General features: G+C 41.5%; 2 protein-coding genes across 8 annotated transcripts in view; both read right to left on the reverse strand.

Annotated features, from left to right (window-relative positions):
• Positions 1-2,206, reverse strand: part of LOC122773126 (membrane-associated phosphatidylinositol transfer protein 3-like) — a 32,832-nt gene extending 30,626 nt beyond the window's left edge. For 2 of the 4 annotated variants that reach the window (XM_044031533.1, XM_044031531.1), the window contains exon 1: positions 1,778-2,205. In XM_044031533.1, the coding sequence (XP_043887468.1) occupies positions 1,778-1,802 (25 nt within the window). In that variant the 5' untranslated portion in view covers positions 1,803-2,205. Of the gene's footprint in view, positions 1-1,777 lie in introns of all 4 variants that reach the window. The other 2 variants (XM_044031532.1, XM_044031530.1) reach the window with 2 other exon arrangements.
• A 3,925-nt stretch (positions 2,207-6,131) lies between these two features.
• kiaa0753 (KIAA0753 ortholog) lies at positions 6,132-26,465 on the reverse strand. Of its 4 annotated transcripts, none has more exons than XM_044032725.1 (18): positions 25,821-26,465; positions 24,709-25,004; positions 24,379-24,634; positions 23,692-23,801; positions 22,919-22,978; positions 22,610-22,831; positions 21,237-21,414; positions 19,451-19,629; positions 18,272-18,405; positions 17,934-18,068; positions 17,242-17,331; positions 15,997-16,084; positions 15,819-15,866; positions 15,594-15,716; positions 15,297-15,384; positions 14,313-14,433; positions 7,778-8,014; positions 6,132-7,038 (listed from the first exon to the last, which is right to left on the reverse strand). In XM_044032725.1, exons 1-18 carry the CDS (start codon positions 25,933-25,935, stop codon positions 6,876-6,878), a joined length of 2,643 nt encoding a protein of 880 aa, XP_043888660.1. In that variant the 5' UTR covers positions 25,936-26,465; the 3' UTR covers positions 6,132-6,875. The 4 variants fall into 4 exon arrangements, with proteins under 4 accessions (XP_043888660.1, XP_043888658.1, XP_043888659.1 ...); XM_044032723.1 differs by having other exon boundaries at positions 19,451-19,626; positions 24,709-25,002; positions 25,816-26,465; XM_044032724.1 differs by having other exon boundaries at positions 15,819-15,863; positions 24,709-25,002; positions 25,816-26,465.
• Between the last annotated feature and the right edge of the window lie 86 nt (positions 26,466-26,551).

Here is a 26,551-nt window from a genome sequence, read left to right on the forward strand (position 1 = left end):
AGTGTATCAGTTTAGAGATTTGTCCTCTTTGTAGGATCACGTCCACTGAGGACGGAGAGACCAAACAAACCACACGTGTGTCTGCACCGTCATACATTCAAGGACTTTTCAAGGACTTTCCGCGACCAATTTCCTCAAATTCAAGGACTGAATGTGCTGACGCAGACTAAGACGCGAGGACAACTTGTACCGACTGATTCTCCGATGGCGTCCACTTTTATTGATTATTGATTTGCAGTAAGTGATTGTCCTTGGATCTTTGTCAAAGTCACTCACTCACTCGTCTTCTCGGGCTTTATCGTCCACACTGGTGCTAAACTCAGCTGACAGAGGACGAGAGGACCCCGGACAGACCCAGTCCATCACAGGACACATACACAGACCTTTGTTTGAAGTCATATTTGTCTCTCTGTGAGATAGAGATCTTTAGATTTGGACACAACGTTCACAGTCGTTGCCGACGACTGAAAAGACTTGGATCAAACATTTAACCACCGATCTCTCTGGTCGACACTTTCATCATCATCATCCTTGTTTTTGCTATTCCTGCTACTTCCTGTGTCACGCCTACTCTTTCTCATTGGTTGTTGGCAGCATGTGTTTACGGTTGGGTCAGTAATCATCGCACACTAACACATTTCACCCAGAATCGACTCCTCAAAATCAAACCAAGAATCATAGTTCAGTAAAGTCCTGAGTCGGGCTCGTGTTTCCTGGTGGGCGGGGCGTGGCCGTGTCAGCGAGACGTACCAACGAACAACGACAACAACAGAGCAGCTCGTTTTGTCTGTTTGTCTCAACAAGACAAAGTCAAACTTTGTATGAGGACAGACGTTGCAAGGGAGTGACACCTTTCTGTCGCCCAATCAGATGACAGACTTGGGTCTGGCTCCACCCACGCTGGTAATCCAAGAGACGGTTCTGTAAAATGGCACAGATGAAACGCAAAAAACATGCGTACCAAAGTACGCCCTGTAATCTCGCCCTGTAATCTCGCCCTGTAATCTCGTGGTGTGTCTCCAGCTCTAACTTTACTCGCTCATTGTTCTGCACAGAATCTCACATCAGCAGCGGACAGAGAGACAGTGGACAGTGATGTCTCCACGTTCGTCTACATACATCAAACAGCGTCGTGACAAACAAGCGAGACATTCAGCTGAACTTCTTTACTGCACACAATTCAAAACACTTTCAATGACCCTTGTCTGTTTAAGGTGATTTTCACAATCTTTCAAGGCTCTCAAGGACCTGTGAGAACCTGTTTGTTGAATCTTTTGTTCTTTCAAAGTAAAATTTGACTAATTAATAATGAATCGTCTTCCATCGTAGCCTCTTTGAACAACAATGAGAGAAAATGATCATTTCCTTCAGTTTTTATCCAGGAAACAAAATCATGGAAAAATGGCTTTTTTAAAAAATGTTGGTCAAATGTTTCTGTGTAAATTTTAAATGTGACTGTGTCACAATAATCTCAGTGTTTCTCGTTCATTTGGACAAATGTGTCTCATAGATAAGAGGACATGTCTCTCATCTGTCACCTGCACACAGACAACAAGCGCGTGGAAGGACCGACACACTTGGACTCACCGGGACTGGACCGGACAGTGGAAGTGCACGCGGGTCCGTTTGGACCGTCGCGCATTCCTGCATCCATCCACGGCTGTGCGCGCGCGCGCGTGCCAACAACAACAGCAGCAGCAGCAGCGTGACAGTCCACGCAGGTTTTCTACCTGTTAACCCGCAGAGTGTGTGTGTGTGTGTGTGTGTGTCTTCTTACCTCTCCCTCGCGTGTCCTTTGACATAGTGTCCTCTGTCCTGCGCGCGCGCGCGTGTCTCAGTGAAGCTGCACGTTGTTTCTGCGCGGTAACAGTGGACGATGATGACGATGATGATGATGATGAAGGTGCAGAGTCACCGTCTCTCCCTCTCAGTCACCTGTGTCAGGTTCAGTGGTGCGTGGACTCGCCTCCTCCTCTGCCGCCGTCAACATACTTTGTTGCGCGCGCGCGTGTGTGTGCGTGCAGACTTGTCTCTCACACACACACACACATGCAGCAGCAGCAGCAGCTGTGTCTCTTGCTCGTGTCCCCTGTCTTGTGTCCTCTCTCTGTGCTGCAGCCGCAGCCACGCTTCCTCTCCACAGACACCGGTGCTCTGCAGCTCGACTGCCTCCAGCGGTGCGCGTCCGCGGCTTCACTGCTCCTCCTCCTCTGCTCCTCTCCTCCTCCTCCTCTTTCACTGTGTTTCCTGACTTTGCATAATGACTCAAGAAGAAGAAGAGTCATGGCTTTGTATTTAAACGTCTTCATCATGATGATGTCACTGAGTGGTTTAAAGGTCCAGATGGGGAACATGATGACATGAATGTGACAGAAATGTGAGTTTCATTGATGAGATTCACTGGAAATCAACTATTTACACTTCACAACACTGTAAAATGTATGAGGGATTTTAAATAATACATTAAAGCGCTTTACTAAGTCGCACGCATGCTTCACTAAAGCACACGTGCAAGATTATAAGTCGCACGCACGCGTTACTAAGTCGCACGCACGCTTTACTAAAGCACTCATGCAAGATTATAAATCGCACACGTGCTTTACTAAGTCGCACGCACGCTTCACTAAAGCGCACCCGTGCAAGATAATAAGTCGCACGCACACTTTACTAAAGCACGCGAAGATAGTAAGTCGCGACGACGCTAAAAGCGCACGCCAAGAAGATAAGTCGCACGCATTACTTACTAAAGCGCGCACGCAAGATAATAAGTCGCATACATACTAAGTCGCACGCGACGCTTTCACTAAAGCGCACTTACGTCGCGACGACACTTTACTAAAGCGCGCGCAAGATAATAAGTCACGCACACTTTACTAAAGCGCATAAGATAATAAGTCGCACGCCATTTTACTAAAGCGCATGCGCATAATAAGTCGCACACCCTTTACTAAAGCGCATACGCAAAGATAATAAGTCGCACGCGACGCACTAAAGCGCACTCGCAAGATAATAAGTCGCACGACGCTTACTAAAGCGCATTACGTAAGATAATAAGTCGCGACGCGCTTTTTACTAAAGCGCATTAATGCAAGATAATAAGTCTTTACTAAAGCGACCTTAACTTTACTTAAGATAATTCGCATGCTTTACTAAGTCGCACGCACGCCACTAAAGCGACTCGCAAGATAATAAGTCGCACACATGCTTTACTAAGTCGCACGCACGCTTCACTAAAGCGCACTCGTGCAAGATAATAAGTCGCACGCACACTTTACTAAAGCGCACGCGCAAGATAATAAGTCGCACGCACGCTTTACTAAGTCGCGCGCACGCTTCACTAAAGCGCACACGTGCAAGATAATAAGTCGCACGCACGCTTTACTAAGTCGCATGCACGCTTTACTAAAGCGTGCGTAATATTCCACATTAATAGTTTTATGAATCTGCTGTTTCAGTTTATTTACAAATCAAACACAATAAAATAACTTCTTCAACACAAAGACACACGTGTTTATATTGTGACACAAATATAAATAAACAGAATAAGAGAAACAAAACGAATCCATCGTGAAAATAAAGGTCATTTAAACCAGAGCTTGTTGTTTTTAAATGCGTCTCTGTTGTTTCAGAGATGAGCAAAAGATGAGGTGAGGGACAGTAAATGAAAGGGTGAAGGGGTGAAAGCTCTCATCCCGTCATCCATTCATCACTTCAGCAGCAGCAGCAGCAGCAGCAGCAGGTGTCACCACAGTCAAACACAGGAATCAAAACAAACCTTTAACATCAGAAATTACTTCTTTTCTTTTTTCGTTGCAGGAATATAAGAACAAATGAAAAATAAAATTCTCTCTTAAGCAGTTTGAGGAGTTCCTACATTCAAAACTTAAGCTCTGAAAATGATTCACAATGAAAAAAACACAGTTTCTGAGCTGCTCGTTACTTTTATTAATTCAGTAAATGAATGTGTTCCATATATTCTTCACTTTTATGGTAAATTCCTGTAAACTGACTTTAATAAAACATGTGAATTATTTAAACACAGTCACTTTATCTCATGGAAGTCTGTGAGGTCTGTGAGGTCTGTGGGAGTCTGTGAGGTCTGTGACGTCTGTGGAAGTCTGTGGAAGTCTGTGAGGTCTGTCTGTGGGAGTCTGTGAGGTCTGTGAGGTCTGTGGGAGTCTGTGAGGTCTGTGAGGTCTGTGGGAGTCTGTGAGGTCTGTGGGAGTCTGTGAGGGTGTGAGGTCTGTGGGAGTCTGTGAGGTCTGTGATGTCTGTGGGAGTCTGTGAGGTCTGTGGGAGTCTGTGAGGTCTGTGATGTCTGTGAAGTCTGTGAGGTCTGTGGGAGTCTGTGAGGTCTGTGGAGTCTGTGAGGTCTGTGATGTCTGTGGAAGTCTGTGAGGTCTGTGGGATAAGTCTGTGAGGTCTGTGGGAGTCTGTGAGGTCTGGTGAGGTCTGTGGGAGGTCTGTGAGGTCTGTGGGAGTCTGTGTGGTCTATGGGAGTCTGTGAGGTCTGTGAGGTCTGTGGGAGTCGTTAAAGTCGCAGAGTGGAAATAAAAGAAAACTCACAGAAGGACCTCAGGTGTGTGTTTGTGTTTGTCTGAGAAAATGATTCAGTGACTCGTGAGAGAGGAAATGAAACTTCATTCAGCTGAAAAATAGGATGATTTCTTCTAAACAAGACTTTCTTCTTCTTCTCCTTCTTTGACGCAGATTTAACTTTAACTTTGCAGGGAAGTTTTTTTCTCTCAAACTCAAAAACAAAAACAAACATAAACAAAGACAAACAGCGATTTTATATCTCAGGGTGACGTGGGTGAGATCAGTGATTTTAACACGGGCCCTTCAAATATCACTGGTTATTATGGGATGTCCATCCACCCCTGATGTCTTGACGGGGCCTCGTGTGTGAGAGCACTTTTCCACGACACAGTCCCGGCTCGACTCAACTCCACACAATTTAGTTTGTTTTCCATGACTTCATAGCTCCTCCTCCTCAAAGTGGACAAAGTCATTATATCACTGTGGCTTTTAATACTTTTTAAGTTTATGTTTTTTACCTTCATTTTCCCAAAATTGATTGATCAACTTTTAATACTTGACTTGACTCTTCAGTGATGACCCTCTCTGACCAATCAGAGGCCGGCAGACTGATGATGTCACAGTTTAGCATCAGCTGAAAGTCGTGGGAGCAGGAAGTAAAAAAAAAAAACACCAGGTTCACTGATCACTGATGGAGTCGAGTCAATCCAGGACTGTCACGGGAAACTGAAGTGGGATTAATGAGATTTGTCAATAGAGGGCGCCGCTGAGAAAACTGTGGCTGTGCAGCAGCTGCAGGTCACTCATGATTCAGTTTATAAAAGAGACTCCGATTATTACCTTTTATGAACCTGAAGTGGGAAGGTGAATGAATGAATGAATGAATGTGCTTGATTCTTTCTGATCACATGATAATAAACTACATTACAAGAGTTTCTGTGTTCACACACTTTTATTTACATCAATAAAAACACAATCGATTAAAGTCGTGATCTGAGCCTGAAGGATTTCCATCACTGCTCACAGAGAGAGAGAGACAGACAGACAGAGAGAGAAGGAGGGAGAGAGAGACAGACAGAGAGAGAGGGAGAGAGAGAGAGCGAGCGTATGAAATTCATTTAATTCCATATTCCAGCATGAAAACACAAAGTGTAAATAATCCTCAGAGATTTACAGCGAGCTGGAGGCAGAGCAGTAATCTGATAATCCTCTGTGATGACGTGGTGATGGTTTTTATCTAAAACTACAACAATATTCCCACAGGAATCTCAATAACACACACACACACACACACTGTGTGACTGATGCTTCATTTACACACAACATTAAAAAACAAACTGTAAAAATGATTTACAGTCAGGTTTGAGTTGATTTTAAACATCATGTCACATGAAGCGACTCGTTCAGTGATAAATCATTTCTCATCCAGACGACGATCACGTGGTCACGTCTGTTAACGTCTGTTCACTGAACTGTTGTAAAAAAAAAACTAAAAACTCTTCTGTTTGTTGGAGAAAATACTAATAATAATCATAATCATAATTTACAGCAGAATTCTCCGCACTTTTTTGTTTTATTTTCACGTCATTTTCATGTGTGCAAACGACTTTTGTCTTAAAGCGATTCTGCGTTGATACTTCGCGATGAGTCGCGATCGTCTTTTCTTTCCTCTTGTTCTTCACACTGCGGTCAAACCGTGAAACCGCATGTTACACGTGGAGAACGTCGTACACTGATGTTATTCCTGTAGATAAAATCATCGTGACCGGACACTGAGATCCCGTCATGTGACATCAGTGGGAGAATTAAAAATGTTCAACTCGAGCAACCGATGCACAAAAATAAACACAACACGATATTTGAAATATTCTCAGCGTCTGACGAACATGAAATCCACGTGTGCTCACGTCTGAGTGTTGACTTTATTTGTTTGTCGCTGCTTCTGAGCCGTGTGACCGCAGCAGAAGTCACCTGACCAGTAAAAAAAACCTTTTCATAAATCTGTCTGGAAAACAAGGCCCTTGAACTAAAGTAACGTGAAATTAAACAAACTTTACAACAAACTCACGAGCAGTTGTTGTCACTGTTGTTTGACATGGGCTCATTCTGTGAATATTAAACCTTTTATTCTGTTGTCGTGCTTTTAAATGCACCTGATCTTCTGCATGTTCTTCCCTGGAGTTTTCTGTGTGTAAATCAAGATGAACGACGTGATTTACAGACGGACGCTCCTGTGATCAAAGAAAAAAACTGAAAGATAATACTGAAATAAATCACAGCGCTCGCTACGAACAAATAAATAAAATAATAAATAAAACTGTAATAAAGTTTGTCCCCTAGTGGCTGAACACAGCAGCTGCAGCAGCAGGATGAGGAGAACGAGACTGCGTCGGCTGGAGGAACTCGGAGGTGAAGACGGCCTCGGCGTAATCCTCCACCACGTCCTGGAACTCTGCTGCGACGTCGTCCAGAGCCTCAGAGAGGAAATCCTCAGCCAGACTGTGACGACATGAGAGCAGGAAAACATCGTACCGGGGTTTAATCACAGTGACAAAACAATCACAACGACACAACATTCAACTGTGTTTGTCCACAAACACAAAATGATTCAGTTTGAGTCATTTCTTAGTTTTTATGGAGCAAAGAAACCAGAAAATATTCACATTTAAGAAGCTGAAAAATGACAGAAAGTAGAAAATATTCACATTTAAGAAGCTGAAAAATGACAGAAAGTAGAAAATATTCACATCTAAGAAACTGAAAAATGACAGAAAGTAGAAAATATTCACATCTAAGAAACTGAAAAATGACAGAAAGTAGAAAATATTCACATTTAAAAAGCTGAAAAATGACAGAAAGTAGAAAATATTCACATTTAAAAAACTGAAAATGACAGAAAGTAGAAAATATTCACATTCAAGAAGCTGAAAATGACAGAAAGTAGAAAATATTCACATTTAAGAAGCTGAAAAATGACAGAAAGTAGAAAATATTCACATTCAAGAAGCTGAAAATGTCAGAAAGTAGAAAATATTCACATTTCAAGAAGCTGACAGAAAGTAGAAATATTTACATTTAAGAAACTGAAAAATGACAGAAAGTAGAAAATATTCACATTAAGAGCTGAAAAATGACAGAAAGTAGAAAAATATTCACATTCAAGAAGCTGACCTTCTGACTGATAATATAAAGGACAAACTCAGTGGTTTATTAAAGTGTGGACACTGGGTGTTTTTACCTGTTCGCTGTGGTCCAGGGGTTGAAGCTGCCAACGTCCTCGTGAGCGACGACGTGCAGGTAGTCGTCATACTCGCGTCTGTATTTCAGGATATTTCCCAGCATGCCGCCTGGCACTGATAAAACGGTCTGTCTGTTTCTCTGCACTGGACCTGGAAACACTGCAGTGTTCCTCTGATGATGAAGATGATGAAGCTGCTCGTCACCAGCTTCAGTCTGACTGTCCTCACACACAAAACTGTTTCAACACAAACACAAACACCTCAAATCTCAAACACTGTGTACTATACACGACAATTTAAATAAAAGTCAGGATTCTGTTTCGTTCATTAACAATGATGAGGATTAAGACACGACATCACAATATTAACCAAGACATTTAAAAACAACTTAACATCTAACACAGATAATTAGACAGTTAGATGCTAATCTGTGAAGCATAGATAGATTGAGTTAGATGCTAATCTGTGAAGCATAGATAGATTGAGTTAGATGCTAATCTGTGAAGCATGGATAGATTGAGTTAGATGCTAATCTGTGAAGCTAATCTGTGAAGCATAGATAGATTGAGTTAGATGCTAATCTGTGAAGCAAAAATAGATTGAGTTAGATGCTAATCTGTGAATCATAGATAGATTGAGTTAGATGCTAATCTTTGAAGTATAGATAGATTGAGTTAGATGCTAATCTGTGAAGCATAGATAGATGCTAGTTTGCTAGCTAGCGTAGATAAATAGATGGAAAGATAGATAGATGCTAGTTTGCATAGATAGACACTAATTTGTGAGCATAGATAGATAGATAGATAGATAGATAGATAGAACTAATAGACTGCAGCCTTTGCTCTTTGCTAATTGCTTTGTTTGTAATTTGAAATGAAGGTTGGATTGTTCAGGTGAGTTGAGCAGCACAGTGTGAAGAGGCTAAAGTGCCACTGAAGGCTGCAGCTGTGGACAAGAGGAAAAGAAAGCTGTTTATTGATTAAGGAGCTTGAAAAGAGTGCAGCGCTGTGCCGGCTATTGAAATATGAATTTAGAAGAAGAGGTCTCGGAGCACTGCTCCGAGACCTGTCGGCCCTTTGCTCAGATTGATTCGGGGCTCAGCTGGGCACTGCCGTGGTCAGGATTTACAATCCTCTCTGGCTCAGAGAAATCAGTCTGGCTCATGTAGTCGCGCCGTCGGTGCTATATTTAGTGTCGCACCACTTCCTAAAGAGCCTCTCTTATTGTGCTCCCCGGCCTCGGCTGAACTCGTCTGTGTTTGGACTGTGGCAGCAGCGAAACCGTGGGGTTTCCATAAATATCGACGTACCAGCACAGTCCTCTCTGCCGCCACTTCAAAGTGGGTCGATTGGCTCTCTGATGGGCAGCGCGGGGCAAATGCCGCAGAGGCAACAACAAAGCATTGTGGCAATCACGTATTTATATTTAGAATAACACCTGCACAAACGCACAGAGGCCATCTTTTCTCAGCACAAACCTTTCATTTCTGACATTTCACCACAAAGGATGTTCTCAGAGGGCAACAATAATCTTGCATTTTTGTCTGTGAAGAAAGAATATGTGATAAAACTGCCACAAAATCCTTCATCAAACACTTTAACACAAGAAACAACTCGTGTTGTGTTCACATGGAACCCTTTTATACTGATGTTTAAATGCACAGCGTGGCATTTCTATCACAATAAGAAAAATCTATGGTTCATTCTGTAACATGAAGGGAAGAAGCCTCTTGGGTGAGAGGTGACTGCCACATAGTGAGCCGTTTTAAACATTCACAAACAAACTGACTGCCAAATAGTGAGCTGTTCTAGACGTCCACAGTCCTGCAAAAAATAAACATAACCAAACAGATTTACTGCTGAATAATGAGCTATTTAATGAATAACAATACCAATTGACTGCCAAATAATGGGCTATTAGAGACATCCACCAACAGACTAGCCGCCAAATAAAGAGCTATTCTTTACACCCACTAAGAGACTATCTGCTAAACAATGAGCTATTAGCTACAGACATCCACCACCAGACTAACTGATATACTGAACTGTTCCCTATATCCACCACTGTGACTATATCTCACTGACTGTGAATCTTTAAAACAGCTCACTATTTAGCAAACTGACAGCCAAATAATAAATTGTTCTCTATATCCGCCAACGGATTGCCTGCCAAATAATGAGATATTTAAGTTGGAGGGGCTGGGCAGGAGGAAACCACAGAGAGAGTTCATGGATGTCATGAAGGAGGACATGAGGACACTGGGTGTAACAGAAGAGGACATGATGGAGGCAGATGAACCGCTGTGGAGCCCCCTAAAGGGAGAAGGGAGAAGCCCACAGAAGAAGAAGGAAACCTAAGCAGTGTGGATTTGCCTGAGCATCTCAGGTCTCAGCTTGTTTTAAAATTTGTCCTGAGTGTCACAGTACACCGGGGAGATTGTGGAGAAGTGGCTTTGAGTGGGCTTTCATCTGTATTAACTTTTTTTCAACATTGATTTGCTTGATGGAGCTGAGGTGGGTTTGTCAGTGCAGGGGCTCTGTGTTTGGCCTCCTCACCATGGAAACATAAATCATATCTGCTGCTCAGCTGAGTTTGTCCACAGATTGAAATCTGTCGCTCTTTTGTGTCGGAGCTGGTTTGACACAAGCTCAGACACAGAGACTGACAAGGTAAATAATGACAGAGGATGTTTTGGAAACAGGACAGACCACGATAATAATTTACAACAACAGCAAATACCCTTGTTGTCCTGTTTTTTTTTTGTTGTTTTTTTAAGTCACCGTACAAAAGGAAGTGCAGACAGAGAAAACAACAGCCTGAACAGCTGCAGGCAATAAAGCGAGAGCCACTTTATTTATAGGACAAATATCTGCCTCTGTAATTTGTTGCACTGTCGCACTGTTTTCATCGAGTGTGTTTCATGTATAGGTGTGTGTGTGCTCTCTTGATGACACAGACTGATGTGTCTCTGTGGGCTGGAAAATGTAGGTCGTAAACAACTAATCAGCACAGAAACAACACACACGATGAGCTCTTCTTCGTCTTCCACATCCCCCTGCACCGAGGATTAACACAGCAACGCAAACACAAACTACATCATGAGCTCCTTTTACCTCCCCAACAGAGACACTGATGCCACTTTGATCAGCTGTTACATAATTCTCAGTTATGTTGCATCTCCTCTAAAGACTGGTGTGTTTTACACTGCAAAATAATGAGCCGTTCTCTATATCCACCAACCGATTGACTGCCAAATAATGCGCTATTCTATATATCCACCAGCAAACTGACTGACAAATAATGAGCTGCTCTCCTTATCAATGGACAGACATACTGCCAAATAATGAGCTATTCTACATATCCACCAGCAGACTGCCTGCCAAATAATGGGCTAATCTCTTTACCCATGGACAGACATACTGCCGAATAATGAGCTATTCTACATATGCACCTACAGGGTGACTGCCAAATAATGAGCCATCATCACAGATACTTTATCATGATGATATCCAAAATCTAAGAACATTAATTTCCTGTCTCTTGTCACCACATTGATCTAATATTGATCTAATTATAATAATATCAGCCCTAGATTCGTAAGTTATGAAAATAATTGTTAGTTCCACAGTCATTTAAACAGTATATTTTGTGAAGAGGAGAAAGTATAATATCCAAACTGTTTCCAAATCTAAATCCACAAAAATCTATTGTTAAATTTTGGTCATCTTTAATTAATTACATCAACATTATATAATGACAGTGTGTGTACAGTAAATTTTTAAATATGTAACCGTGTCATGAATAGAAACAAAGTTGGTGCTTTGACAATCTTTTTTAACAATCTGTCTTTTTATAGCATGTGGTGGGAAACAGAGAGCGTGTGTGAGTCAGACAGTCAGACAGACAGTGAAGCCTCCCACTCTCTCACTGTCCCTGCTGCTCACTTCATCAACAAACACACAAACTAACAGTCATTACTGGGACTGTGGCTCCAAGTCTCTGACAAACATCGACCACTTCTTCACGTGTTCTTCACATTTGCTCAGACGCAGACTTCCTCTCAAACAGATTATTCAACAGTTCCACACACACATACTGTATAACCGTGTGTTCTACATTAATAGTTATGCTGCGCTCCAGTATTAGTTGAAAGCTTAAACTGGAATGTCGGAACAGTAAAAATACTCTAGTTGCATTTCTGTCTCATTTGTTTCACAGTAAATCTGTTACATTTGTATCCCTGTTCATGTTGCTACGCTGTTTGTGTGAGCAAATATTGTTGTTATCGACTGTAGGGCTGTAACTCACGAGTACTTTCATCTTCGATTCATCTGCCAATTATTTATCAATTCATTGATTCACTTGTTTGGTTTGTAAAATGACGGAAAATATTGATCAGTGTTTGTCAAACTCTGGAAATGATGACATTCTCAAATGTCTTGTTTTTGTCCACAAACACAAAATGATTTATTTGTTTATGGAGCAAAGAAAGATTCACATTTCATACGTTTGTGTCCATGTTTTTTCCTTTTTTTGGACATGAAACTGCTGCTTAAACTGTAAATGGAAGGCACCGTTAATGAATACAGATGAGTTGCAACTCTTCTTGCTTGTTTCCCTCTCAGTGTTTCTTGCACATCACGATGTAACTTTATTTTGAAAGGTGCTCTACATGTGCTGCTACGACTAATACTACATAAATAAAAGACTCTTTTGAGAAGCAAGTCATTGGGATTAAATGATTTAAATGATTTAAAAAAAAGTTGATAAACGTTTTAAAAAATTGGTTTCAAATCATGTAAAATTGGCTACAGTCCTGCTCTCTGTCTCCCTCTGTGTCTGTCAGTGGTACTGCAGCCTCACAGCAGGACTCTGCTCTTATTTCTCAACTGTATTTCTTCATCTTTAGGATGAATTTGTTTAAATACAGTGTGTTTTTACATCATTTTCAGGAGAATGGCAGTCTCAGCGAGGTCACAGACCAAAGAGAGGCGTGAAGGAGCAGGTGAACTGTAACTGAGGATTTTTATGTGGTTACAGCGTTCGAGGAGTTATGATTACTATGACTCCACCGAGTCATATTTTTAGACACAAATAAAAGATCCTGAACGGGAGAGAAACCGTTTTCTTACTGTTTCTCCTTTTTCTTTCTCACGTTTTCAGTCACTATTTCCTAACATATATAACGTGTAAAGAGGAGAAACTTGTATAGTTTCATCTTCCTTTGATTCCGGAAGTGTCAGAGAAGCAAATGACTGCCAATATTAAGACGACGCACGTTTGGACACCACTGGGAAAGAAATAAGTGGACCTGAGGCGAGTGATTTTAATTTGCTAATGGAGACAGCGTGAGTCTGTCAGGAGCAGCGTCCTGCTGTCATGTCTCTCCAGTCCTTCCGCTCTGATTTCTCCTCCTTCCGCGACGCTCATTACTTGAAGCCGTAAAGCAGCTGCAGCCAAAGCTTCTGGGCAGCACAAGACTTTCTTCTCTGTGGCGGTTCTGACGCCAGAGTCAGAAATAGACTCTGCCCTGGGAACAGTAACCACCGAGTGAGTGGTGTCGGACGGAATATGCCTGAAGAGCGATTTCAGAAAACAGAAAGTGTGCAATCGACGGGGAGAATATTCTAACCGCGGCTGGATCTGTGGTTGTTATGGTCATGAGTAAATGACCTCCTGTGGATTCCGCTGTTTTTGATCTCAGTTCCACTGAAAAACCACAGGCAGACATTACACAACCGTCACACTGTTCTCGCGCGACTCAGCTCCACTTGTTTAGCTTTTCCATCAGGGACAGTACTGGGTCGGGGAGCAAAACCCAAACCGGGAAAAAACGAACCCTTCGATACACAAGCCACAGCTCAGTTTGGGGCGTAAACCACTTTTTTTCGGTACATTAAATGTGTGTGTATGGATTCTGCACGGTGTGTTTTTACACGACATCTTTTTTTCCCCACATTCATGAACGCAGCACTCGCTGTCACACAACGTTAGGGGGGGGCCACTGAAACGAAACGGAAGCCAAACAATACAGTGTCAGTGTCAGCGGAGAGCGACGCGTGGAGGAGGAGGAGGAGGAAGTCAAACGTTGGAGGCTGCGTCGTCATCTTTTAAATCCACTGTGTCGGCCGTGTCGGCGAGGGAGCGACGCTCGTCAATAAAACTCAGATCCTCCGTAAACGCTGTTTAACACGAGTCTGCTCACAGTAACACGTCTGACATGAACGTCACCCAGACGTTTCTGTGACTCAGACAAAGAAATAACTAAAGCCGTGCAGAGCCGAGGATTCAAGATTAGCAGTGTTTCAATTTCATACACAGTTCAAGTAAAGCCACTAAAGACAGAATGTGACGATTTAACGATTGAGGTGCTTTTACTTTGTTACGCTCACGAACGGATTGGAATTAGAAAATTCTACAGGTGTTTGACAGGAGAGGAAAGAATGGTGCGTAAATCAGGACTTCAGTGTGAGGAGGTGAAGGCCGAGTCTTCAGAGGAATGATGTGAGAGTTAAAGGAGTAAAAGTGACCCACCCAGTCTCCACTGGCTTCTCCAGGACAATCTCAGCAGCAGAGCTTTGCTTCAGCACAGGCCTGGTCAGTCTGATGGGCTGAGGCGACGCTGGAGTGGAGCTCACAGCTCGACGCTGGTCTCCTGAGAAGAGCAGTGAGTGTGTGTGTGTGTGGAGGACAGAGGGGACAGATGGACAGACAGATGGAATAAAGAGAGACGAGCACACGTTCAGAATGACAAGTGTTCACCTGGTCTTATCAGCTGTGACAATGTCTCCATCTACAGGAGATGAATGTCTAAATGTCTGCTGCAGAACAAAGCTTCAGACACCTTTTCCAGGGTCAAATTCAAGCACCTTTAAGGTTTAATGTTTTACACCTACACCTTGCTGTGGTAAACTATTTCACTCTTTCTATTTGATATTCAAAGACATGGAATTTTGAAAACAATCAAAGTCATGTTTTATTATAGTCACTAAGCCAATAAGCTTTTTGTATGAAAGAAAATCTTTAGCACTTTATTCAAAATTCAAGCCCTTTGCAAGGATTTCAAGCACCTGTACGAACGATACAAGTACACGAGGGCAGTATCAGACCTGATACTGTGTCGGTGTGTCCCTAATTTCAGGTTCTGGTGTGTAATAAATTATTTAACGCTTCTGTGACCGCTGTGTCGTCGCCATACTTCTCATTACCGTAACTCCTGGACTGTCTGTGATATCTAGAAAATTCAAAACTCTGCCCTTCGCCCTATCTCAGCTGAGATTAGCAGAAGGAGCGTTCAATCACAGAGGAGATTCACTGGCCTGTGATTCCTAAACGCTTGAATAACGGCCAGATATGGAAAGAAGAACTCCCTCATTGAAGATTTTTTTTTGACAATTCTACAGCCATAAAATCTTAAATAAATCCACACGGCCTAAATATCTCTATGCTCGTAAGAGGGTTAAGTCTTGATGCAGGTCTGTGCTCTCTGAGTGATCTGGTTTAGTTTAGTAGTTTTACCTGCTGCTCCTCCTCCTGGTTGGTCCCAGTAAAGAGGGTCTGAGTACGTGATGGAAGCAAAACGTCTCCTCACTTCCTCCTGATCCCTCTGCACACACACACACACACACACACACACAGCTTTTATAAACACATTTCCCACCTGTCAATATTGAACAACATCAGGAAGCAACACCAAACTCGCTGCTGTCATAACAGCTCTCTATAAATACCAAAGCCATCTCTGATGACCTTTGCGGCTCCACAGTGACCTTTAGTTAGTGTGCGGTGTTGGTGTGTGTGTGCGGCAGCTCTCACCTGGATCTGCTCCATACGAAGCAGCATGGTCTCCAGGGTGGGAGGAGCTTGCAGGCGTGTGTCTGCTGCCCACGCGGCCTGAGCCCTGTCCTCACTCTGGTCCTCACTGAGCTGCTCTGCGGTCTGTGTGACGACAACATTAAAGTGACTACATACTGTATGTCTGCCCATGAACCCGTCTGAATGTTCCACGCTGGGCCTTTAATGTTATGAAAATTGTCTGACCGTGTGACGATGTCTCAGTGAGGAGCTGATCCTGTTCTGGCCAATCTGCTGACGTTTACAGACAAAAACAAATTCATTCAACCAAAGCAATCGTCCTTCACTCCCACTTCCTCCAAAAGAAACTCTGGCAGCATGTGTGTCACGCTTGGTTTTCAGTCTTTGGGTGATTTGTATTCACCTGAGCTTGGTCCAGAAGAGGCTGAATCCTGTCTCTGGCCTCCTGCTCGGCTCTCTCAGCCCACTGAGTTGGCGAAATCGCTTCAGACCTGTCGAATCAAAACACACCCACATCACACACTGTCTCAGGAGACAGTCTGAGTCTGACACGTCCAATTTAAATCACAAAACAAATGACATTTTTACACTCAGTGTTATTAAGAAATGCACTGAAAAGCCTGCACTCTGAGTGACACGCGTGGATTTAAATGTAGCTTAATCTATAATGGTTTTTTTTTGCTGCTGAGTTTGATGATTAATAATCACAACATCTCATCATTTTCAGGCCAAATGTGACTCAAAAAACATAGTCACATGTTTGCAACTGAAGACCAAAGAAAAAGGCTAAGAGGCCGTTTTCTTTAAATGGTGATTCTCAAACCCTGGGTCGGGACCCACATATGGATCCCACAGACTTTTTTGGGGTCCCTAAACAAATGCTGCATTTTCACAACCAGTTTGTTATGGTTTATGTGTTAAAAAAACTACTTCACTATTTGGCAGTCAGTCTGTTGGTGGCCATAGATAACAGCTCATTATTTGGCAGTCTGTTGGTGGATTTAAATAACAGTTCATTATTTTGCAGGCAGTATCTTGGTGGGTGTATAGAATAGCTCATAATGTAGCAGTCTGTGAATGTATAGAAAAACCGATTGTATGGCAGTCAGTCTGTTGGTGGATATAGAGAACAGCTCATTATTTGGCAGTCAACCTGATGCAGGATTTAAAGAACAGCTCATTATTTTGCAGGCAGTCTCTTTGATGTCTGTTTGGTAATGTTCAGAACAGCTCATTATTTTGCAGGCAGTCTCTTTGATGTCTGTTTGGTAATGTTCAGAACAGCTCATTATTTTGCAGGCAGTCTCTTTGATGTCTGTTTGGTAATGTTCAGAACAGCTCATTATTTTGCAAGCAGTCTCTTTGATGTCTATTTGGTAATGTTCAGAACAGCTCATTATTTTGCAAGCAGTCTCTTTGATGTCTGTTTGGTAATGTTCAGAACAGCTCATTATTTTGCAAGCAGTCTCTTTGATGTCTGTTTGGTAATGTTCAGTTTTGCAGGTGGATGTATGGAACACCGGTTTACACACACAAATATTTAACCTGTGTGATAGAATCACGCAAGTTCAGGTCTTAAATCTCCCGGTCCGTCCTGAATTTGTCAGTTTTGTGGGGATTAGTTTGAAATATTCTTTGATAACGGTACCTTAATCTGTGGATGCGTTCTGCCTCTTCTTTACTCAGCTGGTTGAGATCCTTCAGTCTCTGCATCGTCATCTTGTCCAGCCAGGCGTTCCTGCACCGAGCCAGTGATCATCAAACAAAAAAAACAAAACATAAGCCGGGTTAAAAGATTTCACACAAATGATGAAACGAAATCCTCATCTCTAAAGTCAAGCTGTCTGCCGCTGATTAAGTGGAAAGAACAATTGTCGTCATTAAGATTTGATTAAACACAGATGTGTGTGGAATACTTAACGAGGTGCCGAGATAATCAGTGAAAACAGAAAACATTAATCACTCATGAAAGAGAAATTACTTCTCTCGAGCCGGCACATAGTTTCATTTTTTACGTTAGAATTAGTGTTAATCAGAATATGGCCTGTAGCTCTCACAGTGAGTGGGGTCTAACACAGAGGTTAGCAGTGATTACAATGGTCATTTATTTTCCTTTTTAGAGTTTTGTTCATTTGCAAAAATCTCATATTTGGGGAAAAAACAGAGAAAGAATGTAGTTCTTTTTTCAGAATCACACGACAGTGAGCTCTGACCAGTTGTGAGCAATTTATTTGAGTGAACGAGAGGCATTTCCAGGACAACAGCACTGCTCGTGTTCGATATAGAAGCAGAGGAGACTAAAAGCAGATAAAAGCCTGTGTGTGTGAGGCGTGGTTATACCTGACTGCTTCATTCTGGGCTTGTTTCTCCTTCTCTGAGCTCAGCAGTGGCTCTTTGGGCTTCGCCGTGTTCTCTGAGGGCTTCACTGGAGAGAAGAGACACCGAGGCTCTGGTCTGTGTCTCTGTGGAGACCTCCTGACAAAACAGAGTCAACCATACAAGCTGTTTCTTCACCAGAAATCAGTCTGAATGTTATCATGATATTTATCATGATTTATTGACTGATTTAGAAACATGTTTTATCTCGACAATTTACCTGAGCGATTTATAGAATGACATGATAATTACGACGAGTAAACAGTAAAAATGTGTCGTGCAGAGACAGAGAGACGACTCACCTCTGTGCAGGTGGAGAGTGAGGAGACGTCGGGATCCACGGCACCGGGTTCTCTTTCTGTGGAGGTTCGTTCACTCGGAGCTGAGACGACACGGTCGGCTGCTGGAAACCTGCACCTCCGGCCTGACCGCTGCGCTGTGATGACACACAATACATGTTCAGTGGTCTTTCACCTCTGACACAAATGTAGTTTAAACCTTAAATCAGCGTCTTTGGCCGACAGTTGATGCTGATTTTCACTCTTTCCTCCATCTGATAAAAATATAACTGCTCAGTGGTAATAAATAATATAAAAAATACTTCACTTCAGGAACAACACGAATGTTCTGTGTCTCCACTCTTCATGTGATGTCTGCACTGCAGTGACATTGTATACAGTACATGTATAAACTAGATATTAAATACATGAAACAGGTCATTTTGGATGACAAAAGTAAAGTTTTAATGAGTGAGCAACATTTATCAAGTTTCTCAGAACAAAACTGCATAATAGGTTGATTAACTAGTAATAATTTGCCAATGCCAATTATTTAAAATTACCAATTATCACATAATCTCTATATCTATAATAATCTCTCAACCTCTAGATTTAGTTTCATGGTTTGTGTGTCTTTGACAAGGTCAAATTCAAGCTCATCACTTTTTCCCTCTTGTTTTGTTTCTGGCTGCAAACTCAGAGGTGTAACGCTGCCCTCTGCAGTTCAAAGTTCATCATCACATTTTCACAGGTCACATTAAAGAATGTTCACTGACCATGTTTAAAACTTTTACATCTAATAAGAGAGAAGGTTTTGTTTGAAATAAAAAGTGTTCATTTCAAGCAGATATGACTGAATGGATTAATGAATGAATGAATGAATGAAATAAGAGCAGTTGAAATGTCACTGCTTTTTAATCCTTTTTAGTGCAAAGCCGTTTCCTTTGTTTCTCCGAGTTTGTTTTTTAAGATTTCGATTGTGTGAGAGATGACATTGAATACTTTTTCTGTTCTATTCTGTTCTGCATTGCAGTTCACACAGATGAACAGCAGTCAAGGCTGTGACACCGAACATGAAAAGGTGAATCAAGTCGTCTCTAGTGACAATGAATGAATGAATGAATGAAAGCGTCATTTTCTGCTCAAAGATCCAATCTAAACTCTACGCACTGGAACTTTTAACATATTTAAGTGAGAGCTGACCTTTGCGATGACGTCGTCCCTCGCTCTGTCAGAGTGAGGTCCTCTTCTGGACGTGGTGTTAGTCTGAGGTCGTCCTCTCTGCTGGACCAGCTTCTCCACACCACATCTCAGCACTTCTCTTCTGTTCATGAGCTGCTGAGGAGCGGCTTTAGTTCTCTGTGAGGTCATTCTCCTTCCTGCTGACACACAACACACAGAACCTTTCATTTAACCCTCTTATGACCATCATGATGTTCAGGTCGCCAGGACTTATGTATTTAAGATTTTATGGCTGTAGAATTGTCAGAAAATGTTCAATGAGTGAGTTTTTCTTTCTTCTTTCTTTTTCCAAAGATAAACAAACAGATACAAATCTGTTTAGGAATGACTGTCCAGCGTATTCACGTTAAGAGTGGCAGCTTCAAGATGCATTCAAGAAACCTCGTCAATTTCATCACTTCTGCAAACACTCACATAAAGTCCACTGATTAAGCACTTGCTGCTGCTGCTGCCACCTTGTGTCTTTTTAATATATTACCAATAGTCACAGTTAATGATTGACTTTTGATAACCAAGCAATTATATTTAATTATAAAGCACTTTTCATACATGGTAATACAACAATAAGTGCTATAAACATAAACTCACATGACTTACGGCTGCTAATGTGTATTACAATATAAGTGAGGAAGAGAAGGAAGTGAGGAAACGCGCTCATGGAGCTCACAAACAGCCGTGAGGGAAAAACACGAAAATACTAATTATACTAAAAACAGGAGGTGAAAGAAAATTAAAACAGTGGCAGATAAAATTAAACAGATAAGTGAATCAGTGCATAAACGTGAGTCATTGTGTAAATAAATAAATAAATTAAACCACGAGATACAAAATAGCTGGCAATAAATTAAAAAATAGCAGCATTAACACATTTCACTCTAATTAAACACGAGGACGCTGTTGAGTTCAAACGCGGCACATTAACATAACACCTCTAATTAGCCGACGCTCTTGTTAGCCACTTGAATCCCCGCTGACTGGAGCGCAAGAGGCTCCGGCTTTGGAGTACATACAACAAAGGACGCCCGTTACCATGGTGACGTGCGCTCCTCGAGGGTGTCTGTGTCAGCTCTTCCACAGGAGGACGCCTCTCAGGCCAATCACAGCCAGCGGGAGTCAACACAGCAGGAGAGTGAAGGCCGCACTCACACACTTCACTTCCTGTGTTGTTGTTTTTTTTTATCACTTGTTCTTTATCAGATTTCAGCCTGAGCAGCCATTTAAACACAGTGGGAGGCCACAAACCACACAAACCACACAGGAGGAGTGATTTACCGTCAACTAAGGAGACCAAGTGTCATCAAAGAGCATCCACACGGTTCAGGCTACGTCCACAAATGACTTAAAGGAGTACTTCACCGATTTGCATGTGGCTTTGTATTGTTAGAATAGCAGGAGTACTTCCCTCCCTCAGTTTTACACTGAGTTATACAGAATCTGTTTTTTCCTTTAACCTTTATATTTTTTAAATATTTAATTCCTTGCGGGGATTTGTTTGTTTGTTTACACAACTAGCGCTGTCTGCTTCGAAGCTTGAGACAGCGAGACTCTCTCACGGGGCAACGAGCGCAGTGCATGCTGGGAGTTGTTGTCGTTCATCTACATGAGCCTAAATTACATTTTTCTGCACTTGCTTCAAATATTATTTCACATTTCTGCTACATAGATGAGCCAGTTTTATAGACGTTCATCTTTCCAATAAATAATAAAATAATTTTTTTTTTAAAGACCTGCTCACTGATCCACTCACCACGGACACCTCTCCTGGGATTTACAGGCTTCCGAGGTCCTCGAACATTAGAGGCGCTGGGACCCTTGAGGACACTAGTGGGCGACACGCTGCGATGAGGAGACTTCCTGTGTGGAGGGCACGTTTGAGCCTGCACTCGTTCACGAGTCTCTTGTTTACGCAGAGCAGAACCCAGAGTCTGAGATGAAGAAGAAGAAGTAGAAAGCAAAGAGTGAGAAGACACTTAAATTAGATTTCATTCAAAATAATATTAATATTCATGAAAAAAACACGAATACAGTGGATATCGGGATTAGAGGTCGACGTCTCTACTTCACTTCTGAACTGCCGCCTACATTTAAACTTTGTCTTCTTTGAGTAACCAAACAAATGTTCATTCTTCATTTTCTAATCCCTGGTTCAACTTTAAAATTGAACTTTAAAGTAACTGAAATGTTGAAGATAAGATACATATGGTGGATCGTGTGAGTAAAAACTCATCACAAGCCAAAACTTCTCATTCCTGCTCTTATTGCTAAAAACATCATATCACGTTATTCCATCGTCTGTTTTGATATGGAACGACATATAGTTCACAACGAAAATGTATCTTTTACTAAAGAAACCACACAGAAATAACATGAAACTGATGGGAGGGTTCCAAGTTTGAGGCGTCTGTCCTCGAGGAAACACTGGACATGAATGTGTCTGTTAATTATAACCATAACATACCCGCATCAACACTGCAGTGCAATTACAACAGGATTTTGATTAAATAGAAAACAAAACAGGTCATCAAAAGACTGCAACATTTATCACATTTCTGAGAACAAAAATTTCATAACTGGCAAATTAATACATAATAATCTGCCAATGCCAATTATTTTAACAAGTCAAATATTGGTCTCTCTCTAGTCCCAAGTGGTAATAATCTAACGATAAATGCACATTTTCTTTATGCAAACCTTTAAAATATGTTAGATTTTGCGACAAAAGTTATAAACTCTGAATATTAACCATACAGAAGCAGTGACCCAGTGACTTAGTATTCTTGTGGTGGACATGATAATCTTCCACTGCTAGGCATCAGTACAGTTTTGGCTCATTGTGTATTGCACTGTTTTTAATTTAATTTCATTTAATTTTTAATTTAACTTCTTAATTTCTACTTTTTTTTGTTTTTGGATCATAATTGTATTGTATTTTATTTGTATTTTTGATTCATTTGTACCGCTGCTACGATGACCCAATTTCTCCTTGGGGATTAATACAGTTATCTATCTATCTATCTATCTATCTATCTATCTATCTATCTATCTATCTATCTATCTATTTAAAGAGTAAAGATATTGTAAGTATTACTGCTTTGATAAAAACAGTGGTCTCAGATTCACCTGTAGCTTCTGCAGGATGTCGACGGTCGTCTCGGGCACGGCCGAACCTTCGGCCACGTCCACCTTCGCTGAGCACAAACACAGCTGGTGAATCAGCTGGTTCAGCTCTTTGTGGTGAGGAGGCATCTTCCTGAGAGACGGATCTGAAAGCTGGTGGATGAGATCTTGAAGGACTCGGAGTGTCCCGCGGTGAGCGGCTGCCAGTCTGTTCACTGCAGAGGACTAAGACAAAGACTTCAGGGTGAAACAGTGTTATCACAGAGGTTTATAAAACTAACAGCAGAGTCAGACCGGCTGCTAAATGCTGACCTTTTTGGTGTGCCATGTTTTTCCTCTTAGCTTCTCCATCTCTTCTTGTATCTCCTTCACCTTTTCAATGACAAGACCACATGACCGTGTTTATACACACTACATACAGGGGTGTCAAACTCAAATGACCTGGGGGCCAATGAGCATCTAGTCTGGTCAAGCGGGGGCCGACATAGAGGAAAAAAAGTGGGAAAAACAACTATTTAGTAGCCGGTGGTCAATATAAGATATTCATTATGATATTAGACAGAATTGAAAAGTAAAAGTGCTTGTTTTGATATAAAATGATTCACAATAAAAACATATTTATGATGCACAAAACGGAGAATTCAATTGAAAATTTAGCAAATAATGACGAGGATAATTGTGATTAAAACAGCTTAAATATATGTAATTTCATGTTGAGTGTAATACATTTAATAAATGTGAAAGAGACAGAATATAAGACTAAATGTATTTGCCGGCAATATTTTTTATAATAGTAATAAGACATTCGGTTGTGATCATGATTACAACCGACTGTCTTATTACTATTATAAAAAATATACATTTAGTCTTATATTCTGTCACTATTCCATCACCTTGCACAGTGGTGAGCAGGCCGCATGTAATCTATTGGAGGGCCACATGTGGCCCCCGGGCCACCAGTTTGACACATGTGCACTACAACAATACTGTGTATATACAGCGTGTCAAATATAACCACTTTAAAAAGCACTTTGAGTTGCACTGATTTGTATGAAAGTTTGAAATGATGCCTGAGATTTAAAAACCTGTTGTTGGAGAACGTAGACGATTCGTGCAGAACGAGCCGTCTGCTTTTCTCGTCGCAACTCCAACTTTTTTTCTTCTTGTGGATCCAGCAGCTCCTCCGTTTCCCCAACTGTTGAGAGACAGACAGACAGCGAGATACTTTGTTCATCTCCTTGAGGAAATTCAAGCTTCCCATTGATCGGACTGTTAAACCAAGACCGCACCTTCAGCATTCACCATGTTTCTATTTCATCTATTCACTCATCGTCGTCTTGTAAATCACTGGGTCTGCACTGCACCGGCCACACGAGGGCGCCGGTGCAAACATGTCTTCTGTTTTCTATCTGACATAGACAACACCCGTCATGTTGTTTGTTTGTTTATTTGGCAGAAATTATATGCAGCTGTGATTTTGGGGACAGTTGTCATGTGGGAAAATAGACAATAAAGTAGGACACACAAGTGGACAGCAGTGTGATTGACAGCTGGTAAAGTCCAATGATGCTGCTGCGTTGACATTTGTGCAAATCTGGAGGCTTCAAAACAGGAGTTTGGATTTTTGTGGGACCTGGTTACCACTTGGTTCTGATAGTTCAAATGAAAGCCGCAGCAAATAAATAATGTTTCTCTTCACAAACATAGGCAGAGAATAACAACAACAATCGACAAATGACACATGAACCACACGTAAAAACGTATAACCTCACCTCTGTTGGTCATCTCTTCCACTTTCTGAATATAACGTTGTAGCTCAAACTGGAGTTTGTAGATTTCCTGGTTCAGAGGAGTCTGGTGGTCGCTGTCCAGTGGACATGGACCTGTGTCTCTGCATGGAGGGGACTGTCTGAACCTTGGCGTTGGATGCAGAGGACGCCTCTGTGGTGCTTGCTTTGCAGGACGGGATGTTTTCTCTTTCGGACTGGAGGTCTTTAACTTTGCTTTGCTCGGAGTGGCAGCGAGCTCCTGCAGAAAAAAACCTGGGTCAGAGACCTAAAAAACGATGAGGCGATACCTCGCTGGATATGAAGGTTATTTACCTCCAGCAGCTCTGCATCACTTGCTCCACACACAGAGGCGCCTTCAGAGGGTTTAGCGGGTGATCTGACCAGCGACTCCTTGTGTCTTCGTCTCACATCTCTCTTGGCGAGGAAAATGGCTGCCTGCAGCGACTCCTCAGAGAGAGCGGTGAAACTGATGGAGCTCCTCCTGCTGTCCACGTTGTCACGCTCCTCCGACAGCGGCAGCAGCTTCTCGATCATGATGGGCACCGGTGGGTGGACACGGGTGGCACGGTTGATGGCGCACGGAGGCATGGAGTCACTGAACACCAGCTGAGTGAGGACACCAGCAGAACAGTCATGAAGACAATAGAGTTGTAACTATTAGTAGATTAATCATCAACTCGTTTAATAAATGTTTCTGTGATTTTCCAGCTTCTTAAATGTGAATATTTTCTGGTTTCTTTGCTCCATATAAACAAAGAAATCATTAAAACTGAATCATTTTGGTTTCTGGACAAAAACAGGACATTTGAGAACATCATCATTTCCACAAGAAACACTGATCAATACTTTTATACATTTTATGAACCAAAATCAAAACTCACAGCTTCATCGATTATGAATATAATCATTAGTTGCAGCCCTATATATAATCTATCATGTGTGACTTTTACAACTCATGACATTAATAGCATAGATACTTATGCTTAATAACTTTTGGTTTAAATCCTTAAAGAGATATTGAATAGACCTTTAGATCATTTTCAGGCTGAATAAATGAGCCCTAAATACCCTGATGTTGTCAGTAATCAAATGTAGAGGTGGACAGATGAATCGGTGTGGCTCACTAATCTAGGTAGTTTACATTTTTGACAATTCTATATATTGAGCGTGGGCTATTATTATTTATGCTTTAGGAAATTTATTAATGTTGTTGGTTGATAAATAAATTCTGCTAAACAGACTAAAACATTGCTATATCATCCAAACGTTTACATACATGTATTAAATATGAATATTTAATATTAACAATATTTATAACATATACGTCCACAGCAGTGATTGGTGACAGAGAACAATAAATGTTGACTTTGGGAAGGAAAAACTTGCAACAAGAAGAAGAGGGATAGAAACATTGTTTACCTTGTTGTAGTGGTAGTTTCCGGTGATGACCTCATTGTGTTTGGGTTCTAAAACAAACCAGTCTTTCCTTTGACTCTGTTGATTTGAGTAAATCGTAGGACTTTTGACCTTTGCGCACATTACGCTATAAAACAAAGACTAACTTTTCTCTATCTACTGATAATTACAACATATACAACTATAACATGTCTATTTTCGTCGGAAAATTGCAGTTGTGAGTATTTTTGAGTCACTTCTCACACCGTTGTCTTTGATAAGAGAAATAATATGTTCCGGTCTTTGATGTGCGCTCTCCATTCACAATGGAAAGACATGACTTGTGCAAAGCGCGATATTTACATGTAAGAAGCGAGTAAACAATTCAATAAAATAAACACCACTTTCTCTCAGACTGACTGAACTTAGCAGTCAGACTTAGCAATTAGCCCAAGCTAGCCGGTATACAAACATCAAGTTGATCCAAATGAACGTCCCACCGTTTCCTCGCCAACTATAAACGACATTTCCTGATTTAATTACGCTTCAAAGTTTAACTTAGTGTTGTTAACGTTGTTTTAAAATGTCCCAAAAGGTCAATTCTTTTTAAAAAATGTTCGAGTTTAACTGACGATAATTTGAACAACCGCCATGACAACAACAACCGAAACCCATCGGAAGTAGTTTACTGGATGCGTTCACGTGACCTTGTTAAAATTTAAACTACGAGCGGAAAATAGACTATAATGTTAGAATATTA

Source organism: Solea senegalensis, linkage group LG8 (assembly GCF_019176455.1).
Source record: "Solea senegalensis isolate Sse05_10M linkage group LG8, IFAPA_SoseM_1, whole genome shotgun sequence".
NCBI lineage: Eukaryota > Metazoa > Chordata > Actinopteri > Pleuronectiformes > Soleidae > Solea > Solea senegalensis.